Source organism: Scleropages formosus, chromosome 12 (genome assembly GCF_900964775.1).
Source record: "Scleropages formosus chromosome 12, fSclFor1.1, whole genome shotgun sequence".
NCBI lineage: Eukaryota > Metazoa > Chordata > Actinopteri > Osteoglossiformes > Osteoglossidae > Scleropages > Scleropages formosus.
This window is the reverse complement of record NC_041817.1, coordinates 989,280-1,004,997: the sequence shown is the minus strand read 5'-3', so window position 1 is coordinate 1,004,997 and position 15,718 is coordinate 989,280. Positions and strand designations below refer to the sequence as shown.

General features: G+C 41.0%; 1 protein-coding gene across 1 annotated transcript; it reads left to right on the top strand.

The window, feature by feature from the left end:
• The first annotated feature begins 5,281 nt into the window (after positions 1 to 5,281).
• Positions 5,282 to 10,684, top strand: tbr1b (T-box brain transcription factor 1b). The gene is made up of 7 exons (XM_018741554.1): positions 5,282 to 5,330; positions 5,906 to 6,615; positions 7,234 to 7,388; positions 7,621 to 7,742; positions 8,150 to 8,308; positions 8,471 to 8,532; positions 9,793 to 10,684. Exons 2-7 carry the CDS (start codon positions 5,921 to 5,923, stop codon positions 10,631 to 10,633), a joined length of 2,034 nt encoding a protein of 677 aa, XP_018597070.1. The 5' UTR covers positions 5,282 to 5,330; positions 5,906 to 5,920; the 3' UTR covers positions 10,634 to 10,684.
• Positions 10,685 to 15,718: the final 5,034 nt, after the last annotated feature.

Here is a 15,718-nt window from a genome sequence, read left to right as displayed (position 1 = left end):
TCTCTCAACAAACCCTTGAAATCTCTTGCTTCTAATATCTCACACAAAAAAAGTTGGGATATACACAAATTTCTACCCCTTTCGCCCAGTCAGGAGGATCTTTTCTTGGTTTAAATTTTCTTGGCAAACAGCCAAAAGCACATAATGCAGGTGCAGGATCTGCAAGATGTTGGGCTTTTTTGGGCCTTGTGGTTTATGGGCAGATATGATACTTTGTTGTGGCGTCCCACATTGTTACCAATGTCTTTGGACTCATCGAGGGCCTACGTAATGATGTCGGGGCATGAACCATAACAGGCAGTGCCCACGTTCATTTGTTTGAACAGATCAGCCAAGTTACCGATGGAATACTGATGGCATAGGCAGTTATCTGTCTGGAGTTTTGTTTTCTGTTGCCACTGTTTTATAACGTCTGAATATATTTTCAAATTGAGCATTGAGATATGAACATTGCATATGAAAGCAATTGTAGGTGCATTGTAGATCCGTGTTTGGCTGCATGTATGGCACCTATTGTAAACTGGGTGTTTAAATCTGTTTAAAACCCCTTTATCCAGGCTCACTGCCGTTTGTTTATGCCCAAACTGGGTGGTTAACTCCTCTCTAACACACACAAAGAGGTCCTGAGGGATGGGACAGCCCAGCCATTAATAATCTCGCCTGCTCCTCAGTGATTTTGACCACAGAGTGGGCTAATAAGTGTAATGCACTGGAGTTAATGCAGAGCAAACTTGTGTGGGGGACACAATACTGCTCGACTCCTTTCCTCACGAGCAGTTAAAAAAAAAAATCCCTGTTTGCTTATTATAAGGCCTGGAAGTGAACAATAGTCCTGTAATGAGTGGGAGATGGTCGGCTGTTTTGATTGGGCCTAGGCAAGTCCATGCTTGTGTGTTCCAGGAGAATAGATTGCTGGACCTTATTGCGCCGTGGTAATGACCTCTCTTGTTAGCCTCACAGATGTAAACCTCTTCATTAGAACGCCAACCCCTCCACCTTTCCATACAACCTGAGTAACAGGACTCTGCTCAGTTTTACACTTTGCAATGCTCATATTTACATGCAGTTTTTAGTATAGCACATTATTAAGTAAAAGCCAACACGATACTGTGAGCGCGATGATTTTTAATGCTGCTGTTTCTTTAAAGCACTAACGCCTTCACTTATTCAAAGGTTTTCGTGATCTTAATTGACTTTTGCAGCCTGTGTAAATTGTCACAGGGTGAATGAAACAGTAGCATATGTGGGAGTGCGAGTGTTAAATATGAGACCCTTTCACTGCAGGCTATTGTCCATTTTCTCTGTGTTGTTTTTTCTTTTAGGCCTTAATACAAGGACCCAACAGCCATTACTTTTCAGTTATCACCAGGAACAACGACCTAGAGGAAAAGGTTTGAAGTTCTCCTGAATATCCTTTTCCCAGTGGCTTCCAGTATTTCACTACGGTAAACCACCCTGTATGGTCTTAAAGCGTTTCATTAAACCAGATGGATTAGAGAACCGGACTGGAGGAAGCTGTCATATAAAATAGTTACACAACTAGGTACCTGGACATTTCCTGCATCTTCTCAACAATTGCCCTTATAGCGTTCAGTTATTGTCCTGAAAAAGCAACGCCTCAAGTCCGGCTCCTCTTGTACAAATTTAAAAGCATCTGTACAGTCAAACAGCAAAACACTGACAGTGGAAAACGTCGAAATGTTTGGTCTCTGAAAACACAGATAAGATAGCACGAATATAATCAGTAATCAATATAATCAATAATGACACAGTATGAAGAGCCCAGATTGTCTGTTAAGTTATTGAAATACTCCATCAATGGCATATTTACCTCAGAAATCATATACAGAATTTCATCAAAAACATCCACAAACAAAAAGAGTCTACAATAATGTTTAACATTTTGGTGAACATTGTTACAGATACTTTGCGGGTTGGTGTGTGTGTGTGTGTGTGCGCGCAATATCAGTCCATCCATTTACACTAACAGCTTATTTGTTGAGGGTAACAGTGGTCCATGGGCTATCTCAGAAGCATAGGCTGTGTGGCAGGGTACACCCTGGACAGGATGCCAATCTATAGCAGGGTACTCACACACTACTGAAATTTAGGCACCATTTCGCATGAAACACGTGTCTTTGGATTGTGGGAGAAAATTGGAGCTCCTGGATAAACTCTGTGAACTGCAATGCAGTGTAAACTCCACACAGGCTGAGCTTTGAACCCATGTCTGAACCCGCAGCTCAGGAGTATGAGGCATAAACCTGCTGTGGTACCATGTTCCCCTATATATTATTACTCACTCACCTATATGTTTTTTAAAGCATTGATCACCTTGACTGAAAGAAACCAATCAAGAAATACATGTGGACCTTTTGCTATTAAATCAGAATAATAATCTAGATACAGTATATTAAGCATTAATTTTGCTGCACAGAGATTTCCAGTACAGGCTGAAACAGAAATATATTGGGCATGTAAGACCGTGACATTTTGTACAAAAGGTCCGTTTTTCTCATTAAAATGCATTCAATACAATTTCCCTTCATTGCATAGCAAAGAACATGACTGAACAAATGTATCATTCTGAAGCAGAATTTTAGGGGTCATTTCACAATTTAATTTTTGTGACAGATTCCACAGAGATTATGTAGTGTAGTGAAAGTATAGAAATTAATCCCTTTAAGTGGATTGTTAGCCAGATTAGGCTATTGGCATTCACTACATTTTTATTTGCTTTTAGGCTGCTAGGGAAGAGGTAGACACGATTACTCCTGAACAGTTGACAAAGCAGATACATGACAATATGTGTTAGTCCTGCTTAAGGGCTAAGACTGAATGCAGAGAGTGTGGCTAGTGACATGTAGGAGTTAACTGTAGTAGACCAGAAAATGATCTAATGCAGTTGTCAATCTGTGTGATTCATGCAATAAAAGATGTGAAAGTCATCGTCTGTCGCCACCCAGAATATGTAGCCAGTTATGCCTGAGCATTTTTTTTTTTGCATTTGTATGGTAAGCCAGTACATACAGTGGATGCATTAATCAAATATTTTTGTTGATATCAACAGAAAACCTGAGTAAAATGGAATAGTGATAATTAATACAAATTTTCAAACTGATATTCTGCTTATTGGGATTTTTTTTTCTTCTCATTGATATTTTTTGTTTTCTGCAGAATCCAGAATGCCACACGGAAGAACATGTAGATGTTCTGATGACATCTGACATTTCAGAAGACCAGCTGCAGCACTGGACTTCAACACACAGTGATCTCTGAGTCTATCTCATTATGATACAAATTCTTCTTATCCTGAAAATACATTAGTGTGTGGTACAGCTGATGTGTCATTTTCATTGGCTTGTTCATTTTAGCAATTTTTAAATAAAAACTCAAACGTAACAATTACAGTATCTCTCAGATCATTGTGTTATTCTAAAAGAATTTGTTTAAAGTTGCACTATAATAGAGGGTTATGACAAGAACTGTATTTTGAATGCTGCAGTTGGGGTTGGGTAGCCTTACCTCCATGAGACTTGTCTTATTCTCAACACACTTCAAGAGAAAATGTCCCTTTTGTTCCTCCGGTTAATTTAACTGACCTCAACATGAAGGTGGAAACCATCCATGAACCTGATCATATTGACACTGTTAACATTTCATTTTCAGTATTGTGGTACAGACTTGTAAAGTGGAATAGACCCATATACCAGTTTGAGAGCTGCCAGTTAGACTACATTATATTTGATTTAACATGTAGCAACTGACATGCTCAAAACTTTCTTAGGAGATGTCTGCTATTCTTACTAATGTTTGTTTGTTTAATAATTTATTTATTTATTTGGCAGAGGCAAATGTAGAGTGCAGCTTATAAGGTCAGAGCACATGGAGTGCACTAGTGCTGGTAAGAGTATAAAGGTATCAACCCCTGAAATCTTATCACTTTTTCATTATTTGTAAACAGCCCAATGGGCAGCTTCTACATTATTGACGGGTTTTAAAATACATTATCTCATTACAATTACTAAGCGCTCATTAAAACGTGCTTCTCCAAGAATGTGATTTCAGGTGTGAAGTGAAGCTGCCATGAAATTAAACACGGAGACAGACAGATGTACGTGCTGTGCTGTTTGCGAAACATCTGGTGCTGACATTATATATACATACAGTATACGTGTGTATATATGTACTGTATATACACCATCTATATGATATAGATGCATACATAGATCCATGTATATATGTATGCATGCCAACACCAAGTGGTATAAATGTTTTTATGGATGAATATGTAAAGGCAATATTTTTGTGTGCAGCCCCTTGTGTCTGTGCGCAGATTACACATTTTTCATGGAAAGCGGGTAAAAGAAAAGCAATCACGTTGAAATGCAACGGTAGTAAAGGCATGTGGAGGCTTTGCTGTAAAAGCTCGCATGAATAACGCGCGGTGAGGAGAGTGGGGCACCGCGGCCTGTTTGCCTGCCGTTTGCCAAGGGACGCTGTCACAGCCCCCTGCATCTGGAAGTCTCTCACACATAAAAATAATTGCCCTATATAGCGTGTGCTGTGAACGAGCAATGCTCAATGGAATATTATTGTCACTCGAAACAAATTGAACTTGAACAAGAGTGTTTGTCTCTGTTGTTTTCAAACGTGCTGCTGCTGCTGCTGCTGCTGCTGCAGGGCTGGTGGACGTCGTATATGATGAGCGTATCATCATCATGTGTCCTAGATTCACTCAACATAAATAATATTTCCTTTTGACATTTCACAAGAGATTCCATTTGCGTTAATTAATAATAAAAACGTAAGTATTGGCTGCGGCTTCTTGTTTAGCATTTTAAATTTAAACGCTGCCTTGCCTTGTGTTCAAATTAATTTGATGTAATGACCACACATATCCTGCGCACGCAGTCTAATAAAATCATGTGCAATATTTCTTTATCGGTGGGACTATTCATTTGGACTGTTCGTTCAACAAATGCACTTTTTTTGTTGGCTGCTTCCTCGATTCATAGCTCTAAGGAGCCTCCTGCCATAAAACATTTATTGTCCCCGGGACAGTGAACATCATCATGTCTTTAAACCGGTACCGTACGATTCCACAGTGCATCGGAAACACCGCAGAGCATGAAATGCATACACTCATCTTTTGGCGTTTTAATAATGATTTCTTGTGCCCGTGCCAGACAAACCAACCAGTGATGCTACTTTTTATTGCATTTTATGTTTCACCAACTCCCGAAAAATCGCAAGATCATCATGGTAAAACAACAGAAAATCGGAACAACAATGAATGCATACACAGACTGAGACTGGTACGAAAGCTGGTAAGTTGGTAAAATATAAATTCGAACCTATCCTATGTATATATATTCTTTTTCGTATCTGGAAATAATTCGTTGTCATTTCAAACACAATCTGACAAGACATAATATAGATAAAAAATGTTAGTATAGATGTTCATGACACGGAATTGTCGCAACAAATATGTCGAAAGGCATATTTATTTTACCTATTCCAGGGTGACACGCTACTGAAAAGAAGGAGATATAATATATATATACCTAATGTGTACTAAGTGTGTGTGACAAAGACTTATGCATTATGACATGCAGAAGCATTTCTCGCTTTTGCTGTATACATTGCAATAAGGGCTCAGATGATTATCCTAATTAAAGTCTGTCTAATTAAATTACTGTCACGAGGTAACCAATAGCGAAAGTCGTTTCATTAGGGCTGCTGGCAGAAAGATCAAAAGCGAATCGCTCCTGATTGCAGCGTAGTGTCAATTGGCTAATTTGTCGTCTAACTGAAAAAGTAGCTAAAAAGCGCAGGAAGGCGTCTTCTCTCCAACTACATCCGTGGGGCGTTGAGTTAAGCGAGTGGATTTTTTTCCACGAAGGTTCGCAATCGAGCTATGCAGCTGGGCCATTGCATCTCGCCGTCGTCTGTCATGCTCTCCAAGAAGTTTCTGAATGTGGGCAGCGGTTTCCCCAACTCAGAGGGATCTGAGCTGGCCGCGCAGGACCACCCTGTTATGTCCTCCAGTGACAACCTGGAGAGTGGTTCACCTCTGAAAAAAAACTCCAGTGGGATGACGAATCAGTCGGAGGGAGACGGTTTTCCTGACTCCAAGGACGCACCGGGGGACGTCCAGAGAAGCAAACTCTCTCCTGTTCTGGAAGGAGTCTCTGAAATTCGTCACAATTTCGATGGATCTGCTGCAGAACGGTACCTCCTGTCTCAGACGAACCAAGCTCAGCCAGTGTCTGCCTCTCCCGGTGCCATGTTCCCGTACCCGAGTCAACACGGACCGACGCACCCCGCTTTCTCGATTGGGAGCCCGAACCGCTACATGCCTCATCACCCGGTGATAACCAATGGAGCGTACAACAGCCTCTTGACCAACACCTCTCCGCAAGGCTACCCAACAGCGGGCTATCCCTACGCGCAGCAGTACGGACACACGTACCAGGGGGGGGCTTTTTACCAGTTCTCCTCGACACAAGCTGGGCTGGTGCCTGGCAAAGCCCAAGTCTATCTGTGCAACAGGGCTCTGTGGCTCAAGTTCCACAGACATCAGACAGAAATGATCATAACGAAACAAGGAAGGTAGGTCCTCGTCGAATCGCTAAATCACGGTTATTTATTATCGGCGCGGCACTTTTGGCGCGGCTGCGGTGAGCTTTTTTTCTCCGATACACGACGCCCTTGAATGTTTAAATGTGGAAATATAACTACGAGAAGTGCCTTGCTGCTGTTTCACCATTTTGTCTTTCCGCTTTCCACGCGTGTCTCTGGCATAAATCCGACTGCCGCCGACAGATTTTTTTTTTTTTTTTTTTTTTTTTTTTCTCCTCTCCCCCCAGCCTTCTACGAAACGAGTATTCTTTTTTTTGTGTTCCTTTTTTCCTTCTTTACACCTTGCTTTTTAATTACAACATTACTTGCATTTTTATTGTTTAAGAGCAATGTTCATTTATGTCTTGAGATACAAAAAAAATCCTTTTTGTTTTTATTAATGCTTTTCTGTTAATTCCAGTTAAACATTCTTTTATATTTTCTGGCTCCTATACGAGTAATGTTTCCAAGTGTTATCTAAATATTACACATCTAAAAATATGGCGTTATCTTAAATAACTACATAGTACATCATGTTTTAAAATTACATTCCTTTTCTGTTTACTGCATTTAACATTTTAATTTGCTACATACATTTTTCTGTTTTAGACGGATGTTCCCCTTTTTAAGCTTTAACATCTCCGGTCTGGATCCGACGGCTCATTACAATATTTTTGTGGATGTAATTCTTGCCGATCCGAATCACTGGAGATTTCAAGGAGGAAAGTGGGTTCCGTGTGGGAAGGCGGACACAAATGTAACAGGCAAGTTCTCACAGTCGGTAACGTTTGCGCCTTTACACGTTTTCCTTTTTCACTGATAGGAAATGACAAGCCCGACATTTGAACTATGCACTGTCTATGTTGCAAGAACATCTCCGCAACTCCCTGTTCACCTGCACTCTTGCTGTTTTACATAAACGAAAAGACGGCTCCTAGACTGATTTTAATTTTGAAGATGATTCCTATTCTGTCTCCTGTACTTTATTTCCTACAGGAAACAGGGTTTACATGCACCCAGACTCCCCCAACACCGGCGCCCACTGGATGCGCCAGGAAATTTCCTTCGGCAAACTGAAGTTAACAAATAACAAAGGAGCCTCAAACAACACAGGACAGGTGAAGCGCGCGCGCGCTCGTATGTGTATGAATATTTGGAGGGAAAAGGCAGTGCCATCTGGACAGACGACTTCATTGTATTTCCATAATAAAAACTAGAATTGTAGCCCCTAGTCCCGATTAATAAAAGGCAAGTTATTAGCTGTAGGCTCTAGTGAACTGAAAATGTTGCGTTTTCTCTCTGGGTGCTATCGCATCGTGTGTGTCAGTCACTAGTCCTTTCTACATACCCCGAAAGGGTGATGCCCACATTCAGGCTCGGTGACACGGTGTCTTTGGAGGGGACTGCAGTCTGCGAGGTCGGATCACATTGTCGGCGTTTGCGGGAGTGACCTCTGAAAAGGATGTGACAGTCATTAACACCTACGTCTCGTCTTCCACGTCGTCTCCTGGCTGTCCCTCCTCAGATGGTGGTTCTGCAGTCCCTGCACAAGTACCAGCCCAGACTGCATGTGGTGGAAGTGAACGAGGACGGCACGGAGGACTCGACCCAGCCCGGCCGGGTGCAGACCTTCACCTTCCCGGAGACCCAGTTCATCGCGGTCACCGCGTACCAGAATACGGATGTAAGACCAAAAAGAGAGAGAGACTTTACATTAACATCAATATAAATACTCACACGCAGGATCTAATTGTTGTTAACCTCTATTCGGTTGTCTTTGTTCAAGTGACATTGTTGCATAACCAGTATTATGACTTACCCACTTTTTTTTTTCTTTTTTTTTCAGATCACGCAGTTAAAAATCGATCACAATCCGTTTGCTAAAGGGTTTCGGGATAACTATGACACGTAAGAACCGTTTATAAATGGTATTTGTGTCTCGACTGTCATTCATAATTTTATTTTATTTGTGGCGCTAACACATATTGACTGGGGAAACCAGAGCAGATTCAACTAGGAGCATATCATTTGTTAAAACACGTTTCATTTTAAAAAGCTGAAAGCTGGAACGTGTTAATTTTGTTATATTCAAGGACTTGTACATTTTCTTTTGATTAAAGAAATAACTAAGCACAACCTGTCGAATATATATATTTTTGAAAGAAATGTCGTCAGACTTAAGATGCTATGAATTTTCTCTGGTTCACTGAGCAAGAAGCGTTTCGGAAAATCAGATGAATCTTTCTTCTGTTTATGAAATGCACCAAGTCAAGTTTTCAAAAATGTAACTTATTATAATAAAAAGCAACTTATTTTAGGTACAATGAAAAATGTAATCGAAATAAACCTGGCTATTCCAATACGTATAGTTTAGTCACAATAAATGTCTGTACTTTTTTGGTTATTACATAATATTTTACTAGTTCCAAGCTTTAAATTTATCTGCAGTTTAATTTTCATTAATCTGCTAATAAAATACGTATTAATACTATCTATATAATTCTAATACGACTAGGTACTATATATTACTACATGTACAAGTAGTGTCGTAATATAAAATTTTTTTTTAATGATGTGTAAGAGAGACGTTAGCTATAATTGAAACCACGGACAACTAGCTATAAACGGCAGTTAAAACACCTGTAATCCCTTCATTGCTTCAACAAAATGATAAATTTAATGAGGGATTTTTAGGACCGACAAAACCGTTGCTTCCCCCCCGTATAATAGTTCATTGGAAGTCGCTTTGGAGAAAAGCGTCTGCTAAATATGTAAATGTAATATTGCACAATGAAATGAGACTCTATGAATTATCCCGGATTTAAGTGCTTTAATGGAAATACTGTAATGTAATTGGATTTATTTATTTTTTTGTGTCCCCATCACTTGCGTAACAACTTGTGAAGTGTCAGGGGACCGAAAGTACTACTACAGTACTTAAGAATTATACCTCAAACACGTGGGCGATTCGGGTCGCCTGATCACTTACGCCAGCGGTACCTTGTAACCTGTGTGTGAACCTATTTGGTGAAGCGCTCCTTCGAAAGGGCTTGGCCACCATTATTAGTCCGAGACGTGTTCATACTTGAATTGAAAAGGTAACGTGTGTGCTGGGCAAGTTTGCCGCAATTTGGCTCGCCTCCGTCTGTGTGTTTTTTATCCTTCCAGCATCTACACAGGTTGCGACATCGACCGACTGACACCGTCGCCCGGCGACTCGCCTCGCTCTCAGATCGTGCCCAGCGCGAGATACGCCATGGCGGGCTCTTTCCTCCAGGACCAGTTTGTCAGCTCGTATGCCAAGTCGCGCTTCCACCCTGGCGCCGGGAGCGCTCCTGGCACGGACCGCAGCGTCCCTCTTAGCAACAGCTTGCTGTCCCCGCCACAAGCCGACGAGACCGCGGCGGCATCCCCGCAGCGCTGGTTCGTCACCCCTGCCAACAACCGACTGGACTTCGCCACCTCGGCCTACGACGCCGCCGCCGCCGCCGACTTCGCCGGAAACGCGGCCACCCTGCTGTCTTACGCTGCCGCTGGAGTAAAGGCACTTCCGCTTCCGGCCGCGGGATGCTCCGGCAGACCCCTGGGCTATTACGCGGACCCGTCAGGGTGGGGCACGCGCACCCCGCCTCAGTACTGCAGTAAATCGAGCTCCGTCCTGTCCTGCTGGCCCTCCAACTCCGCAGGAAGCAGGACTAGCGCTTCCAGCTACGCGCTGGACGAAGGGGACAGCTTGACCACCGAGAGGTCTCCGCTGGGCGCCTCCGAAGACGCCAAACCCAAAGACCTGTCGGAGTCGAGCTGGACGGAGACGCCCTCTTCTATAAAGTCGATCGACTCGAGCGATTCGGGAATATTCGAGCAGGCCAAACGAAGGCGGATATCGCCGTCCGCCACGCCGGTGTCGGAAACGGCGTCGCCGCTCAAGAGCGAGATGCTGACGGCGCGGGAGTGCGAGAAGAACTGCGCCAAGGACGTTGGATACTACAGCTTCTACACACACAGTTAGACAGACAGTCATGATACTCGCAAAACAGTCTTTCTTTCATAAGGGAAGTAACCACGCTCAAATACTTGTTTATTTGTAGGCTAGCCTATGACCATTATTATTATCATCATATTACTATCCTTCTCCAAGGCGATATTAGAATCGCGTTAATAAACTTTACAATGATTTACCCATTTATACAGCAGGGTGTTCTTACAGTATCAATTCAGGGTAAGTATCTTGGTCGAGAGTATTGTAGCAGGAGTGGGCTTCGAACCAACAACCTTCAGATTGTTAGAGAGCAGCTCTAACTACTGCGCCACCTGCTGCCTGCGGACTTGGGCGTTCGAACCCGGTGTTGCGTGCATGCAAGCAAGCAGTAGTGTACCTTTTTGCCTCATGCCCTGATTTACTGGACTTTTATCCTGAACGTTGGCTTGCTGCAGCCACAAGTATCTTTGTTTGTTTGTTCGTTTGTTTGTTTATTCTGAGGAATGAAAAAGCTGTAATGGCGGTTGGATGAATAAATCCTTATTCAAACAATGCAATTTTTTTAAGAGGAAAAAATCCTTATAGTTTTCATTCATCTTTTCACAGCCACACTGGTTAATTTTTAAGAAGCACGAAATCAGATGCTTTTACCTTTTTCATTCTCCCCGACACATTTTGTTAATCTAATTTTTCAATTATGGGGGGGGGGAAAAAAAACTGTACAGAAATATTTAGCTTAGTACTATTGTGTCAAATGTAGAAAAATGTTAAACATTGATCGGCTTTTTTGGCATTTCTCAATGGAGATGTATAGTCGCAGAGTGATGTGAACATTTTCCTCGTTACAGATGTAAGGTAATAAATTTATGGGTAACGATTTAGTAAAGCACAATTTAGCCTAACTAAGATGTAAAATCGCCTAATTGTGTTGCCTATTTTTCCTTTTATTGTTAGGGTTAGCGGCGGGATGTCGATGTGTATTTATACATTATGTATTATATTATTTTTATGAATACAAGGAGAATGTCTCAGTATTTGACATTTTATTTTATCGTTTCGTTCTGTATTTATAGGCCTTGAGCTTGTGTTTTAATATTAATGTTGTGATACATGTTGTAAATGTTGTTGCAGTGAAAACTTGTAAATTTTTTTTTTTTTTTTTTTTTACACGAAATTAAAGGCCTGTGTCTTAAAATACAAGCAAGTCTTGTTATTCAAAAGCAACTGCTTACCAGATGAAATAATTTAACACCCTGATGGAAAACTTTAGCTGGTTCCATATAAACGAGAATAGTATGCTTGAGACTCTAAATGGGCCAATAACAAACACGAAGTGAAAAACGAGAAAAAAAAAAAATCAGTAAATGTCATTAAGCATAGAAATGCCACAATATAAACGTATGATTAAGTCAAATGCCATAAATGCTACAGTAGGTTATTAGTTTGTGATTTAAGTCAACAAAAAAGATTTAATTCCCTGAAATTTTAAATAGTCATGGCCTCAATTTATTGTTTTGCTTTTTTTTTTTTTTTTTTTTAAAAAAAACTTTTGTATCTATAACCTCTTTGCGTGCCTTTCCTTTCATTAAACGAGACATCCTACTGATTCATGGTAAATTACTTTATTAGTTCAAAGAGGACGTTATTAATCGAGGCAAAGTCAGCACAAACATATATATGTAGTTTTAAATATAAAAAAGGAACCGATGACCACAAACGGAACGATTGTTAATAGATCATGTAAAGTGTAAGAAGGGTCCTGAGGGTTAACTTTAATTGGACTAGAACTGTAATGAAAAGCTGTTTTACATATGATTTATGGCCAAGCACATTTGTGCCAAGTAGTAAAATATATTTTATTTATAATCATTACACTCTATGAGCTGGTGAATGTGGTTCATTTATAAAAGACAACATCCTGCATACAAACAAATGCACTCAATTAAATCCGGTGGAGTAGTAAACAGGGTAAACGAAGACATTGTTCTGGACGAACTCTTACTGATCCACGATGCACCCAAATGTTTCTCTATCGTCTCTACCACTATGTGTGTTACGTTTGTTCTATAGAATAGATTTATTTCGTTAGCGTAAATAACACAGGCGCGTATAGATGTCAAAATGATTATATCTCAGTGTTTAACTGGGATTGTTTACAAAGGCAACTGTGGTAAAACCATATTTGTGTGGTGTATTCGTTTGATCAAATTGAAAAAAAAACCTCTCTATTGAATTTTTCGTCATTTACCGCCACCTTGTGGTGAATGTAGTCATGAAGAAGGAATTTTGTTCATATATTCTTTAGCGCCCTCTGGCGTTTACATAAAAGCTGTACATGTGTACAATAAGCATTTCCGTGTAAATTATCTGTTTTTTTTTTTCTAATAAGTGTTGTACGGTATCTTTTTTACCTTTTATCCTTTTATCTGTTTACTTACATACCTTTTTGATTACCAAGACAGAGCAGTTTTAGGACTATTATATTCTTTATACCATGATATGCTCAGACCTCGATGACTTACTAAGGCTATTACGATGATAATACTATTGCAACTCTTTTACAATTGTAGGCAGTTTGTTTAGGAATTTTTGTAAGAAAAATTCACGCAGTTTTTAAATGTCACTGACATAATATTTTACTGCCAGTATCATTGATTTTTTTTAGAACGGAGTTTGGGATGTGGAATTGTTGCAGTTTCATTTCAAACAGCAGGGGGCGCGATTGTCATTTGTTTTGCGAAGTGCTCTCGGAAAAGCATGGTCGTAATGTAAAGTGTATCGCATTGCTGTGGCTCACGTTTTGGTTTGAGCAAAAGAAAAATATTTGAATGTTAAATCATTTGCAGTCATTTTACGTGTTATACATACTTACATTTAAAGTTGTTCAAACGAATGACAACTAGATATGAGCCAATAAAAAGCAGCAAGTAAAAAACAACTGGTAGTAGTGGTTAGAGTAACTGTCTTTGTTTGGAACCGAAGGTTATAGGCTCGATTCCCGCTCTGGCTGTAGTACTCTGGAGCAAGGTCCTTACCCTTAAATTACTCCTGTAAAGCCGCCCAGCTGTGTAAATAATTGTGACCTTCACCTTGGAAGTTACTTTGGAGAAAAGCCTCAGTTAAGGATGTTATAATTTACAAATGCTAGGAATGTTTCTGTGGAGAAATATATTTCTTTGAAAAATACACACACACACACACATTTTCTGAACCGCTTGTCCCAGACGGGGTCACGGGGAACCGGAGCCTACCCGGCAACACAGGGCGTAAGGCCGGAGGGGGAGGGGACACACCCAGGACGGGACGCCAGTCCGCCGCAAGGCATCCCAAGCGGGACTCGAACCCCAGACCCACCGGAGAGCAGGACCCGGTCCAACCCACTGCGTCACCGCACCCCCCTCTTTGAAAAATAATTATGAAAAAAAATTAAAGTAATTTTACTTGGCTGCGGGATATTCAGATTTATAAAAGCTGTACAACTGGCCTTTCTGCTGAAATATCTGAACGAGCTTGAAATGTCAGTAATCTAACCAAAGCATTTAAAACTGCACTATAATAGAGAAATGAAGCAAACAACAAGTAGGGAGGAGGAACTTGATGTCAGCAAAACGGTGACTGAAGGCACAAAGGAGCACATGTGAAAGAGAATCTCAGGCCTCTTTTCACAGGCTCTTCAGCAGTGCTTCCGTGACGCAGGCCTCCGGTACACTGTGTTCCCGGGCTTCGGATCGCTGTGCATTACTCATCCACTTATCATAAAGCCCAAGGCCACGGGAGCAGTCCGAGCAAAATGCATTCGCTGTGCAGATGGACCTGTGTCTCATGTAGTTTGCAAGGGCTCCAACTGTGCAACAGTTTGCATGTTATGGATTTTATTGCCAGTGTCGTTATTTATTCTCTCTCCAGTGTGACATGGCTTTCTCTTCCAGGGAAGGTAAAAGTGCACCAGGGGTGGTTTGTTATTGCTACCTGAAGGTACTGAGGTCAAGGCATAGAGATGGGGTCACTGTGGTGTGATCAAGGAGGTGATGAACCAATGCTCAGATATATATTTTACATTTATTTGTTTAGCTGATGCATTTCTCCAAAGCAACTTACAATTATTTACTCCACTGGAGTGATTCAGGGTAAGTACTTTGCTCAAGGGTACTACAGCTGGAGGGGGGATTCAAACATGCAACCTTTGGGCCTAAAGGCAGCAGTTCTAACCACTGCACTGCTAGCTGTCGCTTAAGTGGTTGTACAATAAGGAACATGAGGCAAAGGAATTCACTTCCCACTGTATTAGATCTGGCTGCAGGATGGTATCAGTTCTTGAAAGCAGATGGGTGACTGCTACGATTATGCTTTTTTATGATCAGTCTGTCTCTCTACATCTGGCCATTTTATAATCCCCTAATTATACTGACTTAGAAAAAATAAAAAATTGAATGCTGCCCTGCCCTGAAACTGATGCATTTTCCATGAGTAAAAGAGCTACTGTTTTTCAAGCTGTACAGAGGGATCTGTACATTTACATTTATTCATTTAGCACACGCTTTTCTCCAAAGCGACGTACATCTCAGCGAAAATACAATTTGTGAATTACATTAAGAGAAAGAGAAATAGCTGCAGACATGTGATTCTTAAGTAAACCTAGTTTGTTACTTTCCACTTGATGCACAGATGTTCATTGCGAGTAGGTGCATGCAACGCAGGATATCCTGATAACTTTCCTACAAATTTTTAATTTTTTAAAATTTCTTTATTTTTTTTAAAAAGGTACACAAACATTCACATACAGTGCTGGAGTAGCAGCTGTGTAAAGGTGGGGATGATCATGAAGTTACGGTGCATGAACATTTACACCATACATGAGCTGGAGAGATCTTGGGCAAAGTGAATCTGGAAAAGGTGAATCTTCAGACCCTTCTTGAATGTAGACAGAGTTTCTGCAGTTCTGAGTGAGAGGGGATGGTCGTTCCACCACAACGGAGCCAGAACCGAGAACCTCCGTGCTTTACTTTTCGGACCACCAAGCGAGCAGAAGTAGATGAGCGAAGGGGTCTGGTTGGTGTGTAGTGGTTGATCAAGCCTTGTAAATAGCTAGGAGCAGTTCTATTGATGCATTTGTAC

What these genes read in the sequence shown, in the direction of transcription:
- tbr1b (XM_018741554.1), top strand. Translation starts at nt 5,921, where the DNA reads ATGCAGCTGGGCCATTGCATCTCGCCGTCGTCTGTCATGCTCTCCAAG. An exon ending in GGCGGACACAAATGTAACAG is followed by an intron (nt 7,389 to 7,620) that starts GCAAGTTCTCAC and finishes TATTTCCTACAG; the next exon opens with GAAACAGGGTTTACATGCAC. An exon ending in TTTCGGGATAACTATGACAC is followed by an intron (nt 8,533 to 9,792) that starts GTAAGAACCGTT and finishes TTATCCTTCCAG; the next exon opens with CATCTACACAGGTTGCGACA.